This window comes from Trichoderma asperellum, chromosome 7 (assembly GCF_020647865.1).
Source record: "Trichoderma asperellum chromosome 7, complete sequence".
Classification (NCBI taxonomy): Eukaryota; Fungi; Ascomycota; class Sordariomycetes; order Hypocreales; family Hypocreaceae; genus Trichoderma; species Trichoderma asperellum.
In genome coordinates, this window is record NC_089421.1 from 1506052 (window position 1) to 1525819 (window position 19768).

The 19768-nt window shown below is 51.4% G+C and overlaps 8 protein-coding genes across 9 annotated transcripts; 6 read left to right on the top strand and 2 right to left on the bottom strand.

Moving 5' to 3' along the window:
* Nucleotides 1-5967: 5967 nt before the first annotated feature.
* TrAFT101_011268 (uncharacterized protein) lies at nucleotides 5968-6300 on the top strand (the record flags this gene model as incomplete). The annotated part of the gene is made up of 2 exons (XM_066129196.1): nucleotides 5968-6202; nucleotides 6293-6300. The coding sequence occupies 2 exons, from the start codon at nucleotides 5968-5970 to the stop codon at nucleotides 6298-6300; spliced, it is 243 nt and encodes an 80-aa protein (XP_065985327.1).
* Nucleotides 6301-6646: 346 nt separating this feature from the next.
* TrAFT101_011269 (uncharacterized protein) lies at nucleotides 6647-7190 on the bottom strand (the record flags this gene model as incomplete). The annotated part of the gene is made up of 1 exon (XM_024904653.2): nucleotides 6647-7190. Exon 1 carries the CDS (start codon nucleotides 7160-7162, stop codon nucleotides 6647-6649), a length of 516 nt encoding a protein of 171 aa, XP_024755071.2. The 5' UTR covers nucleotides 7163-7190.
* A 60-nt stretch (nucleotides 7191-7250) lies between these two features.
* TrAFT101_011270 (uncharacterized protein) lies at nucleotides 7251-11027 on the top strand (the record flags this gene model as incomplete). Its single annotated transcript, XM_024902174.2, has 5 exons — nucleotides 7251-7910; nucleotides 8001-10286; nucleotides 10354-10570; nucleotides 10638-10908; nucleotides 11000-11027. 5 exons carry the CDS (start codon nucleotides 7251-7253, stop codon nucleotides 11025-11027), a joined length of 3462 nt encoding a protein of 1153 aa, XP_024755072.1.
* Nucleotides 11028-11569: 542 nt separating this feature from the next.
* On the top strand, nucleotides 11570-11911 carry TrAFT101_011271 (uncharacterized protein; the record flags this gene model as incomplete). The annotated part of the gene is made up of 1 exon (XM_066129197.1): nucleotides 11570-11911. One exon carries the CDS (start codon nucleotides 11570-11572, stop codon nucleotides 11909-11911), a length of 342 nt encoding a protein of 113 aa, XP_065985328.1.
* A 176-nt stretch (nucleotides 11912-12087) lies between these two features.
* TrAFT101_011272 (uncharacterized protein) lies at nucleotides 12088-13756 on the bottom strand. The gene is made up of 3 exons (XM_024909095.2): nucleotides 13185-13756; nucleotides 12595-13107; nucleotides 12088-12499 (listed from the first exon to the last, which is right to left on the bottom strand). Exons 1-3 carry the CDS (start codon nucleotides 13336-13338, stop codon nucleotides 12324-12326), a joined length of 843 nt encoding a protein of 280 aa, XP_024755073.1. The 5' UTR covers nucleotides 13339-13756; the 3' UTR covers nucleotides 12088-12323.
* A 1388-nt stretch (nucleotides 13757-15144) lies between these two features.
* On the top strand, nucleotides 15145-16280 carry TrAFT101_011273 (uncharacterized protein; the record flags this gene model as incomplete). The annotated part of the gene is made up of 2 exons (XM_066129198.1): nucleotides 15145-15295; nucleotides 15400-16280. 2 exons carry the CDS (start codon nucleotides 15145-15147, stop codon nucleotides 16278-16280), a joined length of 1032 nt encoding a protein of 343 aa, XP_065985329.1.
* Nucleotides 16281-16378: 98 nt separating this feature from the next.
* TrAFT101_011274 (uncharacterized protein) lies at nucleotides 16379-16657 on the top strand (the record flags this gene model as incomplete). Its single annotated transcript, XM_066129199.1, has 2 exons — nucleotides 16379-16492; nucleotides 16577-16657. 2 exons carry the CDS (start codon nucleotides 16379-16381, stop codon nucleotides 16655-16657), a joined length of 195 nt encoding a protein of 64 aa, XP_065985330.1.
* Nucleotides 16658-17213: 556 nt separating this feature from the next.
* TrAFT101_011275 (uncharacterized protein) lies at nucleotides 17214-19499 on the top strand. 2 transcript variants are annotated; one of them, XM_066129200.1, is made up of 5 exons: nucleotides 17214-17479; nucleotides 17558-17674; nucleotides 17759-18238; nucleotides 18320-18496; nucleotides 18566-19499. In XM_066129200.1, exons 1-5 carry the CDS (start codon nucleotides 17452-17454, stop codon nucleotides 18967-18969), a joined length of 1206 nt encoding a protein of 401 aa, XP_065985331.1. In that variant the 5' UTR covers nucleotides 17214-17451; the 3' UTR covers nucleotides 18970-19499. The 2 variants fall into 2 exon arrangements, with proteins under 2 accessions (XP_065985331.1, XP_065985332.1); XM_066129201.1 differs by having other exon boundaries at nucleotides 17214-17674.
* The last annotated feature ends 269 nt before the right edge of the window (nucleotides 19500-19768 follow it).

Here is a 19768-nt window from a genome sequence, read left to right on the forward strand (position 1 = left end):
CTGAGTCGCGCGGGATTAGCAAGGGAGGAAGTCAGGCACACCCGGCGCCATGCCTGTTCTTGAAAATGTACGTATCTTTGTACTGTACGAAGCGCATGTACCTTATATACATGTGCTCGGGTCGCATTGAAGGAAGGTGCAAGCAGGTGCCCCTCCCGTCAACTTTTCTTTTTCCAATTTTCTTTTCCAGCTTGGTGTATTGCATTGGGATTTCTTTTTATATATTTTCCTTTTCGGCTTCATGCAAAGTGACAGCGAATCGTGTCCACCAGACACCTCAGGGCCCCTCTTGTGTCTTTTCTTTTTCTCTTCTATTCCCCCTCGCGATCATGATCGGCCACTCCATGCTTACAGGTACCTGGGCTTTCTAATTCTAGCAGGCCTGCTGGCTTAGCACCTACATGTATACCATGTATACCTAGCAGCCCACCCCACCATCGGGTCTTTGACGACAGTCGGTCAGCACACACCTGCGTCGCTGGATGCGCTGCTCTCTGCGCTCTCCAGCGATATTGGGCACGATGCGCTGTCCTTTTTTGCGCCGTGCTACGTGAATGCATCACGGGAACAGCCCTTTTATGTCCGCAGTCCTTTTGTCTGGCCAGGGGCGATTTGCCGGCCGTCTGGCTTGAACGAATATCCCCCACTCTCGCTCTCGCTCCGGCCCTCGCTCCAACTCCCACTCCGCCTACTCCCCTCGCTCAGCGCCAGTAGGTATCGATGGAAATGCCATGGACAGATGGCGGGGATGCTTGTGTGCCCGTCTTGCTCGCAGAAGGCTGCTGGCATCCCGTGGAATGTCGCCGCCAATGCTACCCTATGCTTATCGCCTGTGCAAGTAAGCTGGATCGGGCATTCTAGGGATCGGTCACTGCCGCCGGGACGACGAGCCAGGTCTCGAAGAATGCCAAATATGGCTTGGGAGCGTCTGCTAAGCTTGCACTTTGTGAGGTGCCCACTTCTTCCAGCGTCTTTGCTAAGACGACATGGTACCTACTGTCCAAGTAGGTATGTTGCTTACTTAGCCCCTGCCCTCAGACTTGATTCTTTTATAAGTGCCACTCCGTGCTGCTGTTCACGATACTACTCCTAGCACATCTGGAGAGTTATCAAGATCCGGCGCACGTCATGACCCATCCGCGGCGAAAACCACAGGAGATGGAAGCGCCACTACTCTCGTTGCAATGAGCACCTGGTCTCCGTGATCCCGCTTCCAGAGGATTGGGGCTGGAGCTGGTTGCTCATTATACTAACACGAGGGGCCAGTCGCCCTGCCTTGTTTGGAGATCCACACCAACCCACCACGGACGCCATGTCCGAACTTAGGAGCTGAATACGGACTGCCAGGTTACAGAGCAGTAGTGCTTGGCCGCGTCTGAGCATAGCTAACTTCCATCTTGGTTATTTCGATATATTGCGCCGTATTAGCGGCTGCACACCGCCTATTGAACACACTCTGGCAGCAGTTACAACCACTGCTCGCGTCTTTTCATTCCAATACCTACTACAAGTAGGTATACCGCGTATCTGGCTCTAGATACAGGTGATGCTGTACTCTCTTCCTGCTCTCTATCAGACTGCTTTACTGCTGACTCGCGGTCAAAGCAAACAAAGATCAAATCTCACGAATCGCCTTCTAGAAGCACCCAGCTCACGCACGCGGGTACATACATACAGCATGCCCTGTAAAGCCTCAACTTTTCCATGCAGGTAGGTATCTGTACGAAGTGCTGGCGTCACGCATTACAGGGGCTTGCCGCCATGGCTACCCGATAGATACCTGGGGCTCAAGTGCGAGGTTGCTGCCACCGAGTACAGCACACCTGCTGCTGGTGAGAGCATGATATGCAATCCTGCCTAACAGTTACTATCAAACCGTCGGTGTCTACTGCCCCAAGAGGTACTTTTCTCGTCATTGGAGATGCATGCCTGCGCGTCCGAATGTCCACGTACATGCCACGACAAACTCCATTGCGGTGGCCAAGGCAGATGGATGCGCACTCTTGCATAAAGGAGACGGGGGGGCGCTTATTCCGTACACGTACTGGATAATCAGCTAAGAAACCGGACAGGGGAACATGCGGGTGCGCGCATGTTCTGTTGTTCGTCGCCGTTTAGCTGCTGGCATTATACACGTTTCCATTCAAGGGGCCCCTACGATGGGATCAGCCAGGCAGAACTGGCGGTGATGGGGGAATCCAATGCGTGCTAGCCCCAGCCCCGGTACGTGGTGAGGTGCAGGTAGACCGCCACTCCATTGCCGTTCTTGGGCTGTCTTGTAGCCACAGCGAGAAATCATTCCAGATGCCCAAACCTAACATGCACCGGTCCATTGGGCGCATTCCTGGCCATGAGACCTGCTCCTCGACGGCCTCGTGTGCAGCATTTCCAAGCACGAGGCTGATGCTGTGGGCTGTCGAGTGTGATATTATCGTACATGCCACCTACATTCAGAGTTCGGAGTATTGGCTGCTGCTAGCATTGTTGATCTGTCGTCTTTGCTCCCGCTCATGGCTGCATCTCCCGCGCCGCTTCCCACAGCAGCTCTAGTTAGGTCTGTGATGGAGCGTGGGGTGCATATAAGTCGTAGTAGCAGTGCTACCTTGGAGATGGTAGATACGGAGTAGCTGACAAAGACAGATCCACGACGCACTGGTTTGTTCCCTTCTGAAAAGATAAGATGGAAGCTTGCTATTTCTTTGTTTTTCCTCGCCCAGACCAGATGAAATTGCCAGTACCGCTGCTGTGGCAGAGCGGCCGGTTGCGCTGTTGGCTTATGGCATCTTCAGACGTATTAGTCAGTTTCGACTTGTTCCCATTTGGCATGACATGTGAGCAACGCCACCCTAAAAACAGCAACGGGGAACCGCTGCCTCGGTAGATTGTGACGTTGCTCCACGGACAACCGGGCAAGGTCTACGATGAGACTTTGAGGGGATCTCCGGGCATGAGTCCACGGAGCATCTACCCCATATTTGCATATGTGCTCCGTTTTTCGGGGCGCATCTTTTGTTTGTGCTGCAGTACCTACTCATATTGAGCAAATGGGCACAGTACGATACAGTAAAACACGGACGAGGGGACATGCTCATGTACAGTAGGTATATTGGTCAAGCTTTTTGGAGCCGGGCAAGATTCGTTCTTTGTAGCCCCGGTGATGAATGTAGATATAAAGTAAGTAGGTAGTAGATACCTATATAGAAGGCTATTTTTTCCATCCAAGATAGATTCTAGCCTTGAATACAGCAACTCCCAATACGCGGCGTATATGCCAAAGAGCGTGCAGCAATACGTACTAAATGGAGAGCTACTGATGGCCTATTTGTGTAAAGGAAAGGAAGGGAATAGGATCCTCTCTATTAAGTCAGCAGCATTTGTACCTGTCGAATAGCATCTCCGTCGCCCGCGTACACGCTGCCAACGCGTTCTCTGGCGACACAGTACGAGTGTGGACGCGCGAGGTGCGGACCAGGGGGAATGAACATGGACGCATCGACACGCCCCTCCGCTGCCTCTCTTGGAGCAAAGTACCTTTCCGAGATGCCACACCAACCAACGAATCGTGCACAAGCTTGCACAAAAGTGCTCTGCCGTCTCGTCTCTCCTTCCCAGCCACCGTTTTGGAGTCGACCCTTGTACCGTTTTCGTGTCTGCGGCCAACGGCACCGAGTTGGGTACATGCAAGTACGGCCAGCGCTAGGGCGCATACCCATGGCGAAATTACATGCACTGAGAGTTTGCCCTGCCGCGGATATTCGTACAGTGCCGACACTCCGAAATGCGCCGGCCAAATACACGCAAAACCCCATTGCCTCGTACTGTACAGCGCTCCGTCTCATCCAGCAGCGGTACTTGAATGGCCTGGACTAGTACCTGTAGAGCCTGGCTCGCCAGCGGGTCCGGGGGATGCTTCCGGGACCTAAGGGGCTGCTAAGCTGATAAAAGCTGGGTTGCGCGGATGCCAGCCCCACGTGGGCGCACGGAGTTTGCGTCTGAAGGGCGAGGATGCCCTCCTTTCTGGCTTGCCCCTGGAATAGGTACATACAACCAGGTACCTGCAGTATATTGAGCGAAATCCACTTTCTAGAAAATCCGCAAAAAAATGCTTCACCAGCCAAGCCGGCGCGGTTGCCATGACCATGGATGGACATTACGAGTTGCGTGCCGTAGTATTTTCTAGCTTGGGCGTGTGGGATTGCCCGACGCCACTATTCAGGTACACGTAAAGCATTGGATTCGATTAGTAGCAAACCTCGAAAGTTGCCAAGTGGGATATCACAAAGTAGGTAGCTCCAGCAGCAAAAGATGATGGTACTTGGACATGCCTCAAGCCTCAAACGTCAAGCCGGCACATGTGCCTTTTGGGATGGCCTCCACTTCTTACAGTGCCTACTCGGTGCCAGAAGCTCGTTTGGAAGGATTAGTTTCCTTCTGGAACGCCTTCACGCAGCCTTCCACGCGCCTTTGCTGCCGTAGCCAGCTGTTTGTGATGTACTATTGTCTACTAGCGGCGGGAGGGTTTAATACCTGGTAATCGAAGGCCATTTTATCTGGAACAAACGGCCCCATCCCGGAGAGAGAAAATTTGCAAAAGAGAGCTGCGATTCAAGTCCCTCTCGGCGGACTCCTCCGAGGCCTTCTTGTTCTCGTATGACTGACTTACCGAGCTGTCGATGCGTTGGCCGGTGGCTCTTTTTTAGGCCTTAGCGTCTGAGTTTTTTCGTTTATGCTGGAGAAGGCGGTCTCTGAACATGGCCAAAGAGGCGGTATGATGAAGATGCTATATACTGTAGTATGCACGTACCTCACTCAATCAATAGCTTCAATGTGTTTGGCTGCGGAGGGCCCATTGTGGATTGGCTTAGTTGGTGGTGAAAACGGCCTGAGTTTTCAGCACGGCAAACAAAGGCGCAGCTAGGAAATCCTCCAAGGTGCACTTTCAAGTTTCTCTTTTCATTCTTGAGCGGCGGGCTGATGGAGTGCAGTAGCATGCAGCAGCAATTCTTATTACCAGGTACCTATTACTCGCGTGCTGGGTGCCATGCTTTAGTCATACTTGCTGTCATTCCGAGATTAGACGGCTAATAATAAGTGATATTACCTGTTTGTGATTCAAGTGGGATGGATACCTTATCTAGTAGGTAGCTGAGATTTGATAAAGATTCGCAGGTGAGGAAGAAGTACTCCGTACACGGTGATGGAATCGACGAGCTAGGGTTCTCTGGAGCTTGGCAGCGGGTAATAATGCCGACCAAACACTGCTACATACATATTACCTAGTAGTACTTACGTAGATGGAATGGGTATTGTAGATCCAGGCTTTCCCCCTTTATACATTTAGATATGCATAGATACACTCATGTGTATCACATATCACTCTGCAAACATGGAGAGACGAGACGACTGCACTTTTCTATATCCAGGTAGCATCTGGCAGAGATTGGTGGGTTGCTGCATACTAAGGTAGGAAATGGGTTAGACGGGCTTGGTAAAAGCATGCCTATATCCGAGCGTATCCTTTCTCCTTTTTGGAGCTTGCTTGATGACAAACGCCGGCAGCTGAAACACGACCAAAAAAGCAATCAGGCTTTCATCCATCCTCCCATGCTGCTCCGTCCTAGCAAGCAATTATGGAACCGATATGGCTTTGTAATGGATGCTTTTCTTTCTGCAAGCTCTTTGCTCTCCATCCTAGCACGCTCTCTACTCTATCCACCCACCCAGCTATTTACGACCCAAGGTACGCTATTTGATAGGCCTGTCTCGCTTCCCCAGCAGTTCCATTCACATTCGAGAAATCGCTGCTGGGGGGCGCCCGTTTGCTACAGCACTGCTAGGGACCGATTCCCCGGCGTCAACAGTCGCCAATCATCCACAGCTGTCTCTGCCACCCATGGCTGGACCTAGCTCGATTGATGCAATTTTCTCGCCGCAGCTCCAGTAACGTGCAAGTGCTGGCGCGCTCGCATGCGCATGGGTGAGTTTGCCAGAGCCAAAGAGGTGCCTCCAAAGGGCTCAGGAGGTGTTATCAAGGGCTCCATTGTGCAGGGTGCAGGTCTTCGGTTCGCAGCTGGCCATCCATCCGCGGATTGTGTGGGCGGCGTAGCGAGCACTGTACATATCCGTGGCTGCATGCATGGCGCTAGGCCAGAGCTGCGACTCAGCAGTCGCAAAACGGGGCTTCTCGTCACATTTCGAGCCTGTCTGTGCATGGCTAACAAGCCCCCTCGAGCGTTTTTGCTCTTTTTTTTTTTTTTTTTTTTTTTTTTTTAATACCCTCCTCCCTATTTAGATGCCTGATTGTCTGATCAAAGAAAAAGATCGACAACACGCGTTGCAGCAGCAGCTTGTATGTATGTATGTATGTATGTATGTATGTATGTATATATGCATGCACTACCTACATGTTATGTACATGCTGATCTGCCACAAGCAATAAATCAGACACCTGACCCAGGCCCGCCGTCTGTGTTCAATTTCCTTCCCTCAATAGTAGCACTTGGTCTGCTATCGCGTGGGGGACTAGGACAAAGCCATTTGATTGCTAAAGCCGCAGCAGCTTAAAAGCACCCGTAGCACGCTGGCTCAGGTCTCAATCACTGGAGAAGTGGGCGCGCTAGCACGCTGCAGCGGTGCTGTGTCTCGCCTAACGCCGCCCCAGCGCCCAGAAGGGCTTAGCAGCTCGCAACGGCGTGTGCCCTTTCTGCAAGAAGCTCCAGCGCTGCAGAAACGACAGCGAGGCCCCAATCGCCGCCACACGAAACACTCTTGACGATACTCGAGCCCTGCTCGCGCTCTGGATCTCGGGCCTCTCCTTTCCGCCGTCCGATTCTGTCGCTCCTCCTCCGCTCCTCCATCCTTTCCCTCGCCTCTGCCTCAGATCAGATCCAGCCATTCGTCCCTTGGTGGCATGCCCATTGGTCTCGGCCCAGCCTGCGCCGCCATCGGCTTGGAACGAGGCTGACTCGCGGACCATGTCCTGCGGTGATTTTGTCGCCTTCTCGTTGTCGTGATACCATCTCAACCGCTCTGCTGGCTCAGATCCTCGCCGCGATTCCAGCCCTGCCGCTGTCTCGACCGATACGCCCTGGTGCACCATCCCGGCGGTTCGCGTCAGACGGGGCCATCTCGAAATCTTCTCCCTAACCCCCTCTTTCTCCATTTCAGCTCTCTCTCTCTCTCTCCTCTCTCCTTTCCCCCCCCCCCCTCCCCCCACGCGCGTGCGCCGCAAGGAGATCAAAAAGGATACCATGGACGGCGTCGTGGGAAATGCGCCGCCCGGCAGCATGTACGTGCGTGCCCTCTACGACTACGAGGCCGACGACAGGACCAGTCTCAGCTTCCACGAGGGCGATGTCATCCAGGTCATCACCCAGCTCGAGAGCGGCTGGTGGGACGGCGTCATCAACGGGGTGCGCGGCTGGTTCCCCAGCAACTACTGCCAGGCCATCACCAGCCCCGACGAGTTCCCCGACGTTGGCCAGAACGGCCAACAGGTTATCCACCACCACATTGAAGAAGAGGCGGAGGAACACGACATTTACGATGACGGCGCCGACCAGGACGAAGACTCCGAGGGCGAAGGCTTCGGCAGCTTGCCGCTCGAGGGCACTGACATGGCCGACAAGTCTCGCGCCGACTTCTGGATCCCGCAAGCCACGCCAGATGGCCGGCTATTCTACTACAACATGATGACTGGCGAGCGCAGCATGGAATTACCGCTCGAGTCTCCCCTTTCAGCGGCCGAGACGGGCCCCCGGGACCGCATGAATGTGGCCATGCCGGAGAGAACGCGACCACCGCCAGAGATGATGGCTCGCGGACTAACCCAAGATGAGGATGACGATTCGGCAACTTCAGCTTCAGAGGCGGAAGGCGAGTCGTTGATGCTCGCGTCTCGGGGATCCATGGTAAGATATCTACTGCATGCTGTATACACACACGCATGACTTTCCTCCGCGTATAGTAACTAACTGTTTATCCCCCTTGTGTCTTTCAAGCCTCGCAATCGTGGTTCCTTTAGCGCCGTTCTATCCCCGTCGACATCCATGGACTCCATGAACGGTACTTCTCCCGGTCGACGGAAGAGAAGCGACGCATATGCCCTTGGATACGCCAATGGCGCCCATGCTCCAAACATGGCCTCTGCGACATCTTTTACCAGCACCACATACAACGTACCGGCAACCACCAGCGTACCCAAGTCTTTCTTTGACGATGGATCGACACCGCCCCTGACCTGGAGTCTGCTCGTCACCAACATGAAGCGCGCTATCGACCGATACCGCGAAGCAATCACCAACAACGCCCGCTCCGAATATGTCGCTAAGGCCGAAGATATCTCCGACCATCTCAGGCTACTCCTTGCCGCCGGCTCTGGGACCACAGACAACCACTCCGGTCAACCCTCCATCATCTCCACTAACAAGGCGCTCTATCCCCATTTCCGCGACATGATGTCCAAATTTTCCAAATTGGTCATTTCCTCTCATATTGCAGCTGCCGACTGGCCTAACGCGGAATCGGTCCAAAAGTGTCTCCAGGAAGCCGACGGCGTGCTGCTCGGCGTCTTCAGCTATGTCGAAGTTGCAAGGCAGCAGAGGGGAGAGGACATCCCCCGACTCTTCCCTGGTTTCGTCATTGGCAGTACCTCTGGTGGAAGCTGGCAGAGCAACGGACTTGACCAGCACGACTTGATGTCCCCTAATTTCCTTGATGATGAAGAGGGCATGATGGAGCCTACCGCCGTTCTTGATGGTAACATGCTCGAGAAATTGGACGAGCACAAGCGAATTCTCGTGTCTAGTATTCGCGAGTTGGAAAAGAACCTTGTGGCGCCAGACAAGATTATTAACCCGCATCGACACGAGATTCTCGCCAACAATATCTGCTTCGCCGGTGCAAAGGTTGTCGAGACATTCAAGCCGTGGATTGCCATGATTGAGTCTGTCGATCTGTCGTCGCTAGGCAATACCTTCCAGACGCCGCAGTTGGAGGACTTCAGCATCAACAAGCAGTCCCTGTACGACAACATCGCCGATCTCGTTCTTAGCTGCCAAGCCGTTGCTGGACCTTTGGCGGACGAATGGTCAGAGGTGCGAGGAGAGCCACTGGAAAGCCGGCTTGACTACGTTCGCACATGCGCTCGAGCGCTCGAAACAAACTCGTCGCATACTGGATTCTCGTTGCAGCTGCTGTCGGAGCAGGTTCTGATCAATATGCAACAACAGCTGGCGAAGAATTCTCGCCCGATGCCGAGAGGCCAACTTCAGCGGGGAGAGACAATGCCATACGACAGGCCACACCAACGTTCAGATTCGAGAACAGCACCCGTTCGACCACCGTTGATCTCTGCTCAGTCGTATAGCGAGGGTGACGCCCCTGCTGGGTTTTCTAGAAAGGGCGATTATTCAAAGGTCAAAAAGATCTTTGGAGAAGACCCGTCGCCACAGCTGCAGCCAGATGAAGACTTGCCCGAATTCTTACACCTCGACTACGAAAACGACTTGTCTTGGGATGCCAAGGCAACCACGCCCACCGTCAAGGGAGGATCTCTTTTGGCCCTCGTCGAGCAGCTCACACGCCACGATAAGCTTGATTCCAGTTTTAACAACACCTTCCTCTTGACTTATCGATCCTTCACTTCTGCGCGTGAGCTCTTCGAGATGCTAGTGCAGCGGTTCAGTATTCAACCTCCAGAGGGTCTCTCGCAGCAAGACTATGAGATGTGGCGGGACCGCAAACAGAAGCTCATCAGATTCCGTGTGGTCAATATCCTCAAGAATTGGTTTGACAGTTTCTGGATGGAGGAATTTAACGATGAATCCAAGCAGCTGATCCGCGACGTGTATACGTTTGCCAGAGACACGGTCAAGTCAACCGAGACCCCAGGCTCGGCGCCGCTGATGGCCATTCTGGAGCAGAGGCTCGGAGGCAAAGAGGCTGGTGCTCGACGCATGGTCCAGACTCTGAACCAGAGCACGCCCACGCCCATTATCCCCAAGAACATGAAGAAGCTCAAATTCTTGGATATCGACGTGACAGAGTTTGCCCGCCAGTTGACGATTATCGAATCTCGACTGTATGGTAAGATCAAGGCGACGGAGTGCTTGAATAAGACGTGGCAGAAGAAACTTGGCGACGGTGAGCCCGACGCGGCTCCAAATGTCAAGGCCCTCATTCTTCACTCTAACCAGATGACCAACTGGGTTGCAGAGATGATTTTGAATCAGCAGGATGTCAAGAAGCGAGTCGTGGTCATTAAACACTTTGTTTCTGTTGCCGACGTATGTCAATGAAACCCCCTTTCTTATCCAAAGAATTTTTTTCCAAATGCTAATGTCTATCTAATAGAAATGCCGAGGCCTGAACAACTTTTCCACGCTTACATCCATCATTTCTGCGCTGGGCACAGCACCGATTGCTCGTTTGAAGCGAACTTGGGATCAAGTTCCCCAGCGAACTCTTGGCATTCTCGAAACGATGCGTCGACTTATGGCTAGTACTAAGAATTTCGGCGAATATCGCGAGGCTCTCCACGTCGCCAACCCGCCTTGTATCCCCTTCTTCGGTAAGCTTATATAGACGGCTTGAATTCGTGCCTGTCGGTGAGAGACAAGTCTAACGCGAAGACGTAGGTGTTTATTTGACCGATCTCACCTTTATCGAGGATGGTATCCCCTCGGTGATTAAGAAAACGAATCTCATCAACTTTGCCAAGAGGGCAAAGACGGCTGAAGTCATTCGTGATATTCAGCAGTACCAGAACGTTGGGTACTCTCTGCAGCCAGTGCCCGAGTTACACGACTACATTGTAAGCAATATGCAGGCTGCTGGAGATGTACACGAGATGTACGACAAGAGTCTTCAGATCGAACCGCGCGAGCGTGAAGATGAAAAGATTGTGAGGTATGTAACCAACCAAGGATGAAAGAAAACTATATCTTGGTTTGCTCTTTGGTTTTGAGACCGTTTTTGGCTAACGAAATGCGCGATGCAGAGTGCTTGCTGAATCTGGCTTCTTGTGAGATGCTCACTCCTGAGCACACGAGCCCCGACTTTGTGACGACACTTTTATCATATCAACAACAATGGGCCAAACTATATAAATATGCCTGATGCATTGTATAATGAAGCAGCGAAACTGGATGTATTTTTGGATGCAAAAATATTAACGCAAAGAAAAAAAAAGCATGATACCAAAGGGTCTAGAGTGGGGAAGAGCTGGGCCCCAAGAGAGGTTATGCCATACCAAAACGGTCTGGCAAAATCATAACAGCTTTTTTTTTTCCCCGCAGGGATTAGTGAAGCTAAAAGAGGAGGAATAATCGGAAGGGGAAAAAGCAAAACAATAGCAACAACCGCAAAAAAAAAAAAAAAAAAAAACGGTATGCCGGCCTAGGATAATGCAGCACGGATAGCAAGAAGGCGCCTTCATTTCTGATTTTGATTGACATCCAACATACCACAGGGCCAGATATTGGCCCGGTACAACTGGAACATCTGGCGCCGCGAACGGTGATATGGATTCATACTTTGTCCATTTGTTTTGTGTCAAGGTTGCTAACCTATGATGACTTGTGTTATGATTCGCAAACGCTCTGTTGGTATGCTTTTGTTTGGCGCCTCTGATGGGTTTGTTTGGCTTTGGCATGGCTTTGGTTTCAGGATTTTTCTTCTTTTCTTTTTCTTCTTTTTTTTTTTTTTTTTTTTTTTTCTTTTGATAAGATTTTTTGGTCATATCATATATCACATCATTCATATATCATATACACACAAACAAAAAAAGGGAAACTGGCTATCTACCATTCATTATATGAGAAAGGCCTTTGGAGGATTTTTTGGGGCTAAAGGCATTGTGATTTTACAGTTGGATGGAAGAAAGAAGGAGAGAGAGAGAGGAATCTCTTGAGGGTATATGTCAAACGGCAAAGAAAAAGGGGGGAAAAACTTAGATTATCATACCGTACATTGTGCGCGGGTATTTATCATGGGCTTTCTTTTTTTCTTCTTCTTTTCCCCCTAATGCTGGGCATTATTATATTTAGTCTAGGGTCCTGAATCTACGAGGCTTTTGCATTGTGTATATATGAATTGCTTAAAGACTTATCGTGAGTAGCTTGATTGCTATCTTTTGGTCTCGGGGACAGTTTTCAGATGAAGCATGTATAACGCAACGCAGTTGGACAACATTTCATATGTTTACATTAAGGCAAAAAGATGGTATTAACACGACTACTCCATAAATACACACTTGAGAAACAAAACCGGGAAAAGAAAAGAAGAAATATCCAGACTAGAAGAAGAAGAAGAAAAGACTTTTTTTAGTTGCTTCCATGCATGTGCAACTTGTTCTTGATTCGCTCCTTCAGCTTGGGCTTATCCCTGCGGCTCGAGTCGGAGCTCTTGCGGCCGGTGCTGCTGTTGCTGCTGCTGTTTTGGTCCTTGTGCTCGGTGTTGTCGACATCATCTGTCTTGATGCCCTTTTGCTCCATTAGGCCTAAATGAGTAAATAAATAAATGGTCAGTGGAAAAAAAAAAAAAAAAAAATTCGGCCTGGTGTTGAATGACAGAAAGAGAGAGAGAGGAACTTACGATCAGCTTCTAGACCGGCGCCGGGTTTGGCAGCGTCGAAATCGCCTCCATCGGCTGCAAGGCCCGATGATTTGACGTATTCTTCGTCTGTGGCCTCTTTCTTGCTACTGCTATCATTGGTGGTGGCGGTGGTGGTGGTGTTTTGCTGGGCATCTGCTGTCTCGGGCTTCTTTTCCTCTGGTGCAGCAGAGCCTGAGGTCGAAGAATCTTCGGTGGCAGCAGCAGCATTACCGCCGTTTTCCTTTGCCACTATTTCGATTGGTCGGGGGCCTTTGCCGGTGAGTTCGTCGAGAGGTTTGCCCTCCTCGGGGTTGACGCCGGTTGTCGGGGTGCCTCTGGGCTCATGCAGGCCGTCGTTGGTGGTGGTGGTGGTGGCAGCGGCGGACAAGTTGTCCTTGTCCTTTTTGGAGGATGAGAGAGTATAGTGTTCGTCGTCGGCGAGCTCTGAGGGCTCAGCTTCTGCTGCTTCTTCGCCGCTGAGTCTGGATTCAACCTTGCTCTGGGCCTGGGGATCTGTGCAAGTTTCGATTAGCTACTATATTGCTGGGGAGATATGAAGTGTGCTAAAGGGCGAGTAAAATATAAAATACCCAGGTTGCCGGCGTCGTATGGCTCGCCCTTGGAGACGTCGCCGGTGGCGCCTGAGATGGGCTCTTTGTGGGTTTCGGCGTCGTTGCTGTCGCCCCAGACGGCCTTTGCGGCGGACGAGGCGAGCTGGTTGAGGGTTTCGAGGGCAGATGCCATTGTTGGAGTTGAACTAGATGATGGCGTTGGCTGGATAGTTGGTTGATTGAGGACAGCGCTGGGAAGGAAATTGCAGTAGGATTTGACGAGCCAATCCTATTCTTCTTCTACTGTTTTCACTGAATATACGAATGGAGAACAATAGGGGAGAGCAAGTCAATTGAGCTGAGGGCGAAGGGGGGGATCAGAGAGGCCTTTTTAAGAAAGCACCGCCTCCTTGTGAGCCTCTGACGTCGACCCCGAAAACCAGCTCGTTCGGGAGTCGCAAGACAAGCTTAAAAAGAGTGGGAAAGGATTTACAGCTTTGCGGGATTCTCCCTCGTTGGCCTGGGGCTGGGGACTGGGACTGGAACAGCTTATGACGGCAATGACACCACTTTTTTGTTCTACGGGATGCTTCAGGGAGGGGAGAAGAGCTGGGGTTGGTTGCACAGGGGCCAAGTTCTGTGGACGGTATCTATCTTGTTTGCTTTTTCTTCTTTTTGACTGTGTTGTGTGTCGGTGATGGAACCAAGGTTGGTAGGTAGCTTTAGCTGGCTGGGGGGGCGCCGGAACAAGCGATGACGCAAAGGCTTGTCGATATCGAGATCGTCTGGGTGGGGACGCCCGATTGGAGGTGCTGGATGGAGCCTAAGCCTTGGTTTTTACGCGTGTCAAAAGCGGGAACGCGTGAATGACGTCGGATCGATCCATGCTTGTTGCGCGCTGCATTGCATTAGAGTCGATGGGAGTGGATACGATGTGCGCGGATGGAGTCGTGATGGAGTCGATATGGGTTGTTCTATTCTTGGGGGCTGGTGTGGTGTTTGCATCATATCGTATTGGGAGTTGGGGAGTTGGTGGACGAGAGATTGGTGGGTATCGAGTTGTGAGCTTGTGTATATAGGTTAGCGGTGATGGCACAAGCACGGGCAGATGCAGTTACTACTATTATCATAAAGGAGCAAGATGTAAATACTAGCATAGTAGATATAAACTACCATAGTATATACAATAAGGCATTGACTCATCCCCCAGGTTTGATCTTCGACTACAGTACTTGCAGTCCCGCTTCATTCATTGTATCTACCGCTTATTGCTGCAGCACTGCCGACAGTGTAAACCTGTATTAGTGATAACATACTGCTTTACTGCCACGCGCGTTAGAACAAGAGAGAGAGAAATGTTGCCGAACAGTCAGAAACCGCCAAAACTCTCGACAACCCCCAAAATGCGCTCATGTCGTCTCGTGAGCACATTACCTGGCTGTGTCTACACTACATGTACAAAGGCAGCTTACATGTGCTACAACATCCAGCAGCAGCAGTCGGTACATGTACATGTACCTCTTTCGTCTAACAACCAGACCTCGGTACCTCTGGGAGCGCGGCGCGGCTCGCTGCAGCAAGTAGGACGTCGCCGCTGCAGCACATGGCAGAGACACGGGCCTGGACTGTGTCTTATCGGGATGCCTTTGATGTTCACGCAGCTGGCCTCGACGACGTGGCAAGCCGAGCTGCGCGGCCCAGTCTTGGACGGCATTTAACAGCATGCGTGCATATCGATGGGCAGACAAGCATTAGTAATTAATGCAGCCCATACGCAGTTCTGGAGGATTTCTTCTTCTTATTTCATCCGATCCTTCGTCACTGCCTGGTGGCCCAACCAGCTGCGCCCCCGGGGCTCCCCAACGCTGAGGCGAGGCGAGATTCAACAAACCGGCCTCCGTGCTTGCCGCTCTCAGAGCTCTGGGCCATCTCTGCCAAATGCCGTCCTCTCTGATGCTGTGGCCTGAAATCTTCTCCTTCTCCTAGTATTCAGAAAAGCATGCAGCGGCATCCAGATCTCGCAACCTGGCTGATCTTGCTGCTGCTGGCTCCGATCCGCAGCTTGTGCTTGGTCATCAACAGCGACCGCTGGCAGCCGTATCCGCATCGGCCGGGAAATGGACAGCGACCTTTGGGACAGCATCGTTTAGGTGAGATTTTATTTCGGTAGAGGTAGAGGTAGAGGTAGAGCGTGCAGATGCAGTGGTGAGGTTAAATAAATTACACGACTGCTAACCTAAACCCGTCGCTGCAGCATCTGACCTCCAAGCTCCATATGCACCAGCTTTTCCTCGCCGGCCAGGCCACCATCCAACTGGCTTCATTGCTCTTGGAGACTCTTACTCGGCTGGCATAGGCACAGGCCTATTCAACGGGACCGAGGACAACTGTCGCCGTGGCTACCACGCCTACCCGGTGCTGGTGCAAGGCGACCTCAACCGCAGCCATGTTGGCGGCGATGGGCCAACCTTTGAGTTCCTCTCGTGCACAGGTTCCACAATCAATGACATGCTTGCCGGCGCGGAGCATAGCCAGATTGATGCGTTCAACACCACCTCGACTGCTGATTTTGCGCTCCTGTCCATCGGCGGCAACGATTTGGGCTTCTTCGAAATCATGAACAGCTGCATATTTCGCTTCTATAGCTTCTACTCCGGCACCTGCGAGTCCGCCCTCCAGCGAGCCGACAAACAGATGGCTGGTCCCCAATTCGAAGACCGTCTTCGGCTCGTCATCATGGAGATTCTCGACCGCGTTCGATGGGAGAAGAGGCCGTGGTTCACCGTTACCGTTACTGGATACGCCCGCTTCTTCAACGCCGACACGGACGACTGTGATGACTACTCCTTGGGCATGTGGTGGCGAGGCCCGAGGCTAAAACGCGAGCTTCGACAGCGCATGAATGACATGGTTCTCGCTGTCAACGCCAAGATTCGGCAATCTGTTGACGCCATAAACGCAGCCTTTGCGGAGCCCAAGGTCCTCTTTGTGGATTACGATGATGCCTTTGAAGGGCATCGCTTTTGTGAACCGAATGTTGTTGAGCCAGACTATGCGAGAAATGAGACTTGGTTCTTTCTTGTTGGTGGTCTGGACAATGCCCCCCTCAAATGGGGGAGCTTGTGCCTGGAGTAATGGATGCCATTCTCCCTGCTGATTCTCCGCTGGTTGATCCGCGTAATTGTCTTGGCCCGGCACAAGAGTCTGGAGACTGGGGAGAGATGGCATTGTGCATGATGGCCATGGCTGCCGATAAAGACCCAATGTTGCGAATGGCGGATGGAGAGCTTGCAGCACAAAACTCCATGTGGTATGTGCCCACATATTATGGCAAGACGTTTCATCCGGTGTGTATTATTCGGTTCCTATCATCCTGCACTTGGACTCTGGCATGACTGACTTTTTTTTTTTTTTTTTTTTTTTTTTTACAGCGTACTCTTGGGCACATGGCCATGAGAGACCGGATATACAAAGCATGGCGTGAAAATGAAAACTACGCCTCCTGGCATTGAAGATGGCGGGCTCTCTTTTTGACAGCCGCGCATTGAGCGATTCATTTTTTTTTTCATTTTTCTTTCCCTTTTTTTTTTCACATGAACCCAGCAGCAGCTCCCGTATACTTTTGGTTGCCAGTATCCCTAGATTGTTATATACCTACCTACTAGTTCGCCGTCTTATTTACTGCAACACTACCGGGGCCCTTATGCTGCGATATAGATGCAGGCAGCCCTGTGGAGGAGTTTATGGGCCGCTCCCCACGGGGTGTGCTCCATAAAGCAGCTGCAAGAGCTACTAGCCTAGCAATAGCAGCATCAACGCGTGGTGGTATGACTATTGTAAAGTGACCACTCAGTACTGTATAAATTCTAAATTCTAATAAAAAATATTAAGCTACACTCTTATTGAGTCTACAAATGCAAATTTCACTTGATATTATTTGCACAATCCTATTGTTTTGGGAACAATAAGCAATGCAATTCCCCTCTCACTGCAGCTCTTTGTGCCTGTCAGCCCCCTAGCGCCAGATGCTAGTACGTACCTGCAGGCACTCTTGGATCTTCGGAATATTATTGTTACAGCTGCCGCTATGCCTGAACACGTGAAGTTGGGTGCCTTAGCAACTTGGACATCAGCCTCGCGATCAGATGCGACATTGTTGAATCCCAACGTCTAGCCATCATCATCAAACTCATCAACTCCAGGCGTCCTGACACATCCGACTCTCCATCTCGTCGTGTGAGCGAAAGCTGCACACTCTGCCCTCTCTCCCGAGCTCTCAGCGACCCGGCAAAGTGCCGCTTACATCATGGCGCCGGAGGCAGAATCGCGCAAAGGTGGGCAGCCCTGGCTGTTGGGGATGATGTCTTTTGGCCGTTATTTGTAAACCACGTGTCTGATACCTTTTGGCGCAGATCAAACCATCAAAGTGGCATCCAAGAAAGACTCCAAAAATGGAACCATAAAGCTGAAGAAGTCGGCGCCAAAGCACAACAAGCCGGGAAATTGGATGGACGGCAGCATAGTTGAGGGTATGTTGATTTTGGGAGATGCAATCCTTCTTCCCAGCCAAGTCCAAGGGTTTTTTTTTTTTTATGCTGACGTAGCGCAAGAAGATAAAAAGAAAGGCAGTAATCCCCCACCATCGACCGCAGTATCCCCTGGTCCAGTTGTCAACCAGCTAGAAGACTCGGCACGCGAGACGTTTGCAACCGGACGACCCCTGGAAGACCCCCCTGAGCTGCAACAATGCAAACACTGCAAGAAGAGCATTCTGAAGACGGCCGCAAAGGCACACGTTGCGGCGTGCCTCAAGGTGAAGAAGGAGAAGGCGCAGCGGAAGAAGGAGGCCCGCGAGGCTCGAGAGCGAGCCAAGGAGGCAGCGCGGGAGGAAGAAGCCAAGAAGAATGACGACGACGACGCCAAAGATGAAGATAGCGACGAAGACGACAAAAAGGCCGGGAAAAAGGCCGCGAGCAAAAAGCCAGGCGACGACAAGGTCAGCAAGAAGCGTAAAGCTGATACTGAGGCGGACAAAGCGCCCAAGGCAAAGAAGAAGAAGGATGAGCCAAAGGCCAAGCTTCCAAAACCAAAGGGTTAGTTACCGCGAGATCATCGCCAGCTATACCGTCGATTTGACTGCTTGCTAACCCCTTTCCCCTTTTCTCCCATTATAGGGCCTGTTGATGTGGAGCGACAATGTGGTGTCATCCTGCCCAACGGACAGCCTTGTGCCCGTTCATTGACTTGTAAAAGCCATTCAATGGGAGCAAAGCGTGCCGTCGCAGGTAGATCTCTACCTTATGACATGCTTCTGGCCGCGTATCAGAAGAAGAACCAAGCTAAACAGCAGAGTATGCCTCTTTTCAACCATACACCTTGCCCGGTTGCGCGCGGAGACTAATCAAGCACTGTTATTACAGAAGCCGCATTGGATGCAAATGCACCTCTTGAAGATGACGATGATGCCAACAATGGCCCGGTAGACTCTGATGAGGAAACCGGCGCCGTAATGAGCGCTTTGGCCCACTGGAACCCCCAACCCCTGATCCCACAGCCCGTCTTCACCCCCATTAGGCGTCAATATCAGCTAGCAAGGCTTCACGAGCAGCTGCAAATGGCCACCAACGGAGGCCGCACAAACATTTTCAAGGTTACGGGCTTTGGCGCACAGAGAATGCCTGGGAGCCAATCTGCCTTGTTGGAGAATGAAGACGCTCCTGGAGAAGACCTAGAAACCATCTCTATCCCGGGATCAGCACGACAGGCCAGTTTTGGTATGCCTGCGCCACCACAGAGGCAGGCCTCGGTGGCAAGTCGGGGATAGAGATGTCGTCTTTATTCTTGTCCCTTCTATTTGCGATTTTAACGGCACATGAGCATGATTGAGGCGTAAGGCGTCTTTTCTATATCCATTTTATTCATCACTTCTCCATCGCTTTTCTTTCTTCTTTTGGGTAATATACCATTTCAGGGAATGGGTTTCGGGCTAGGAAATGGGCTTTTCATGATTCTAACGACCACTTTTCTTCTTCACTTTTTTTTTCCTCCCCTTTCTTTATGCCATTTATCATTCAGACGCAATCATCGGAGGGTAGCTTAAGCCCCCTGCGTGGCGCGGTCTTTTGTTTTACGGACCCTTTACTGTATACCCCAACCTTTTGGATAGATGGTTGCCTTTTTTTTTTTAAACCCCCCATTGGGCTGATGTACGTGATATACCAGAAGAGAAGAACCCGAATTCGTGGTGTTCTCGGCATAGTGTTAGACTGAATACACTGCATACTGGATCAACAAGTTTTCATGGTGTTGAAGCCATATCAAATGTATACTACACAGTGAATGTCATTCAGTAGCAATCAATAGCTTCAAGTCATAAAGACAGTCAGCATACTCGTTATTTAATTCTGATGAAGAAAAGGAGCGTAGTAATTCTACAGGACGATGCAGTCGACGGTCTGTTGACCACATCTGAATTGGGCATCCTAATTGGATCCTCATGTAGCTGCCTTGATCTACTTATTATAGCTTCTCGACATGGCCGTGCTATTTCTGTAAGAGCTGGGCTTCATCCCTGGGGTGGTATTACATGGTAGTCATCCACAAGTATCCCTAGTCGCAATGGT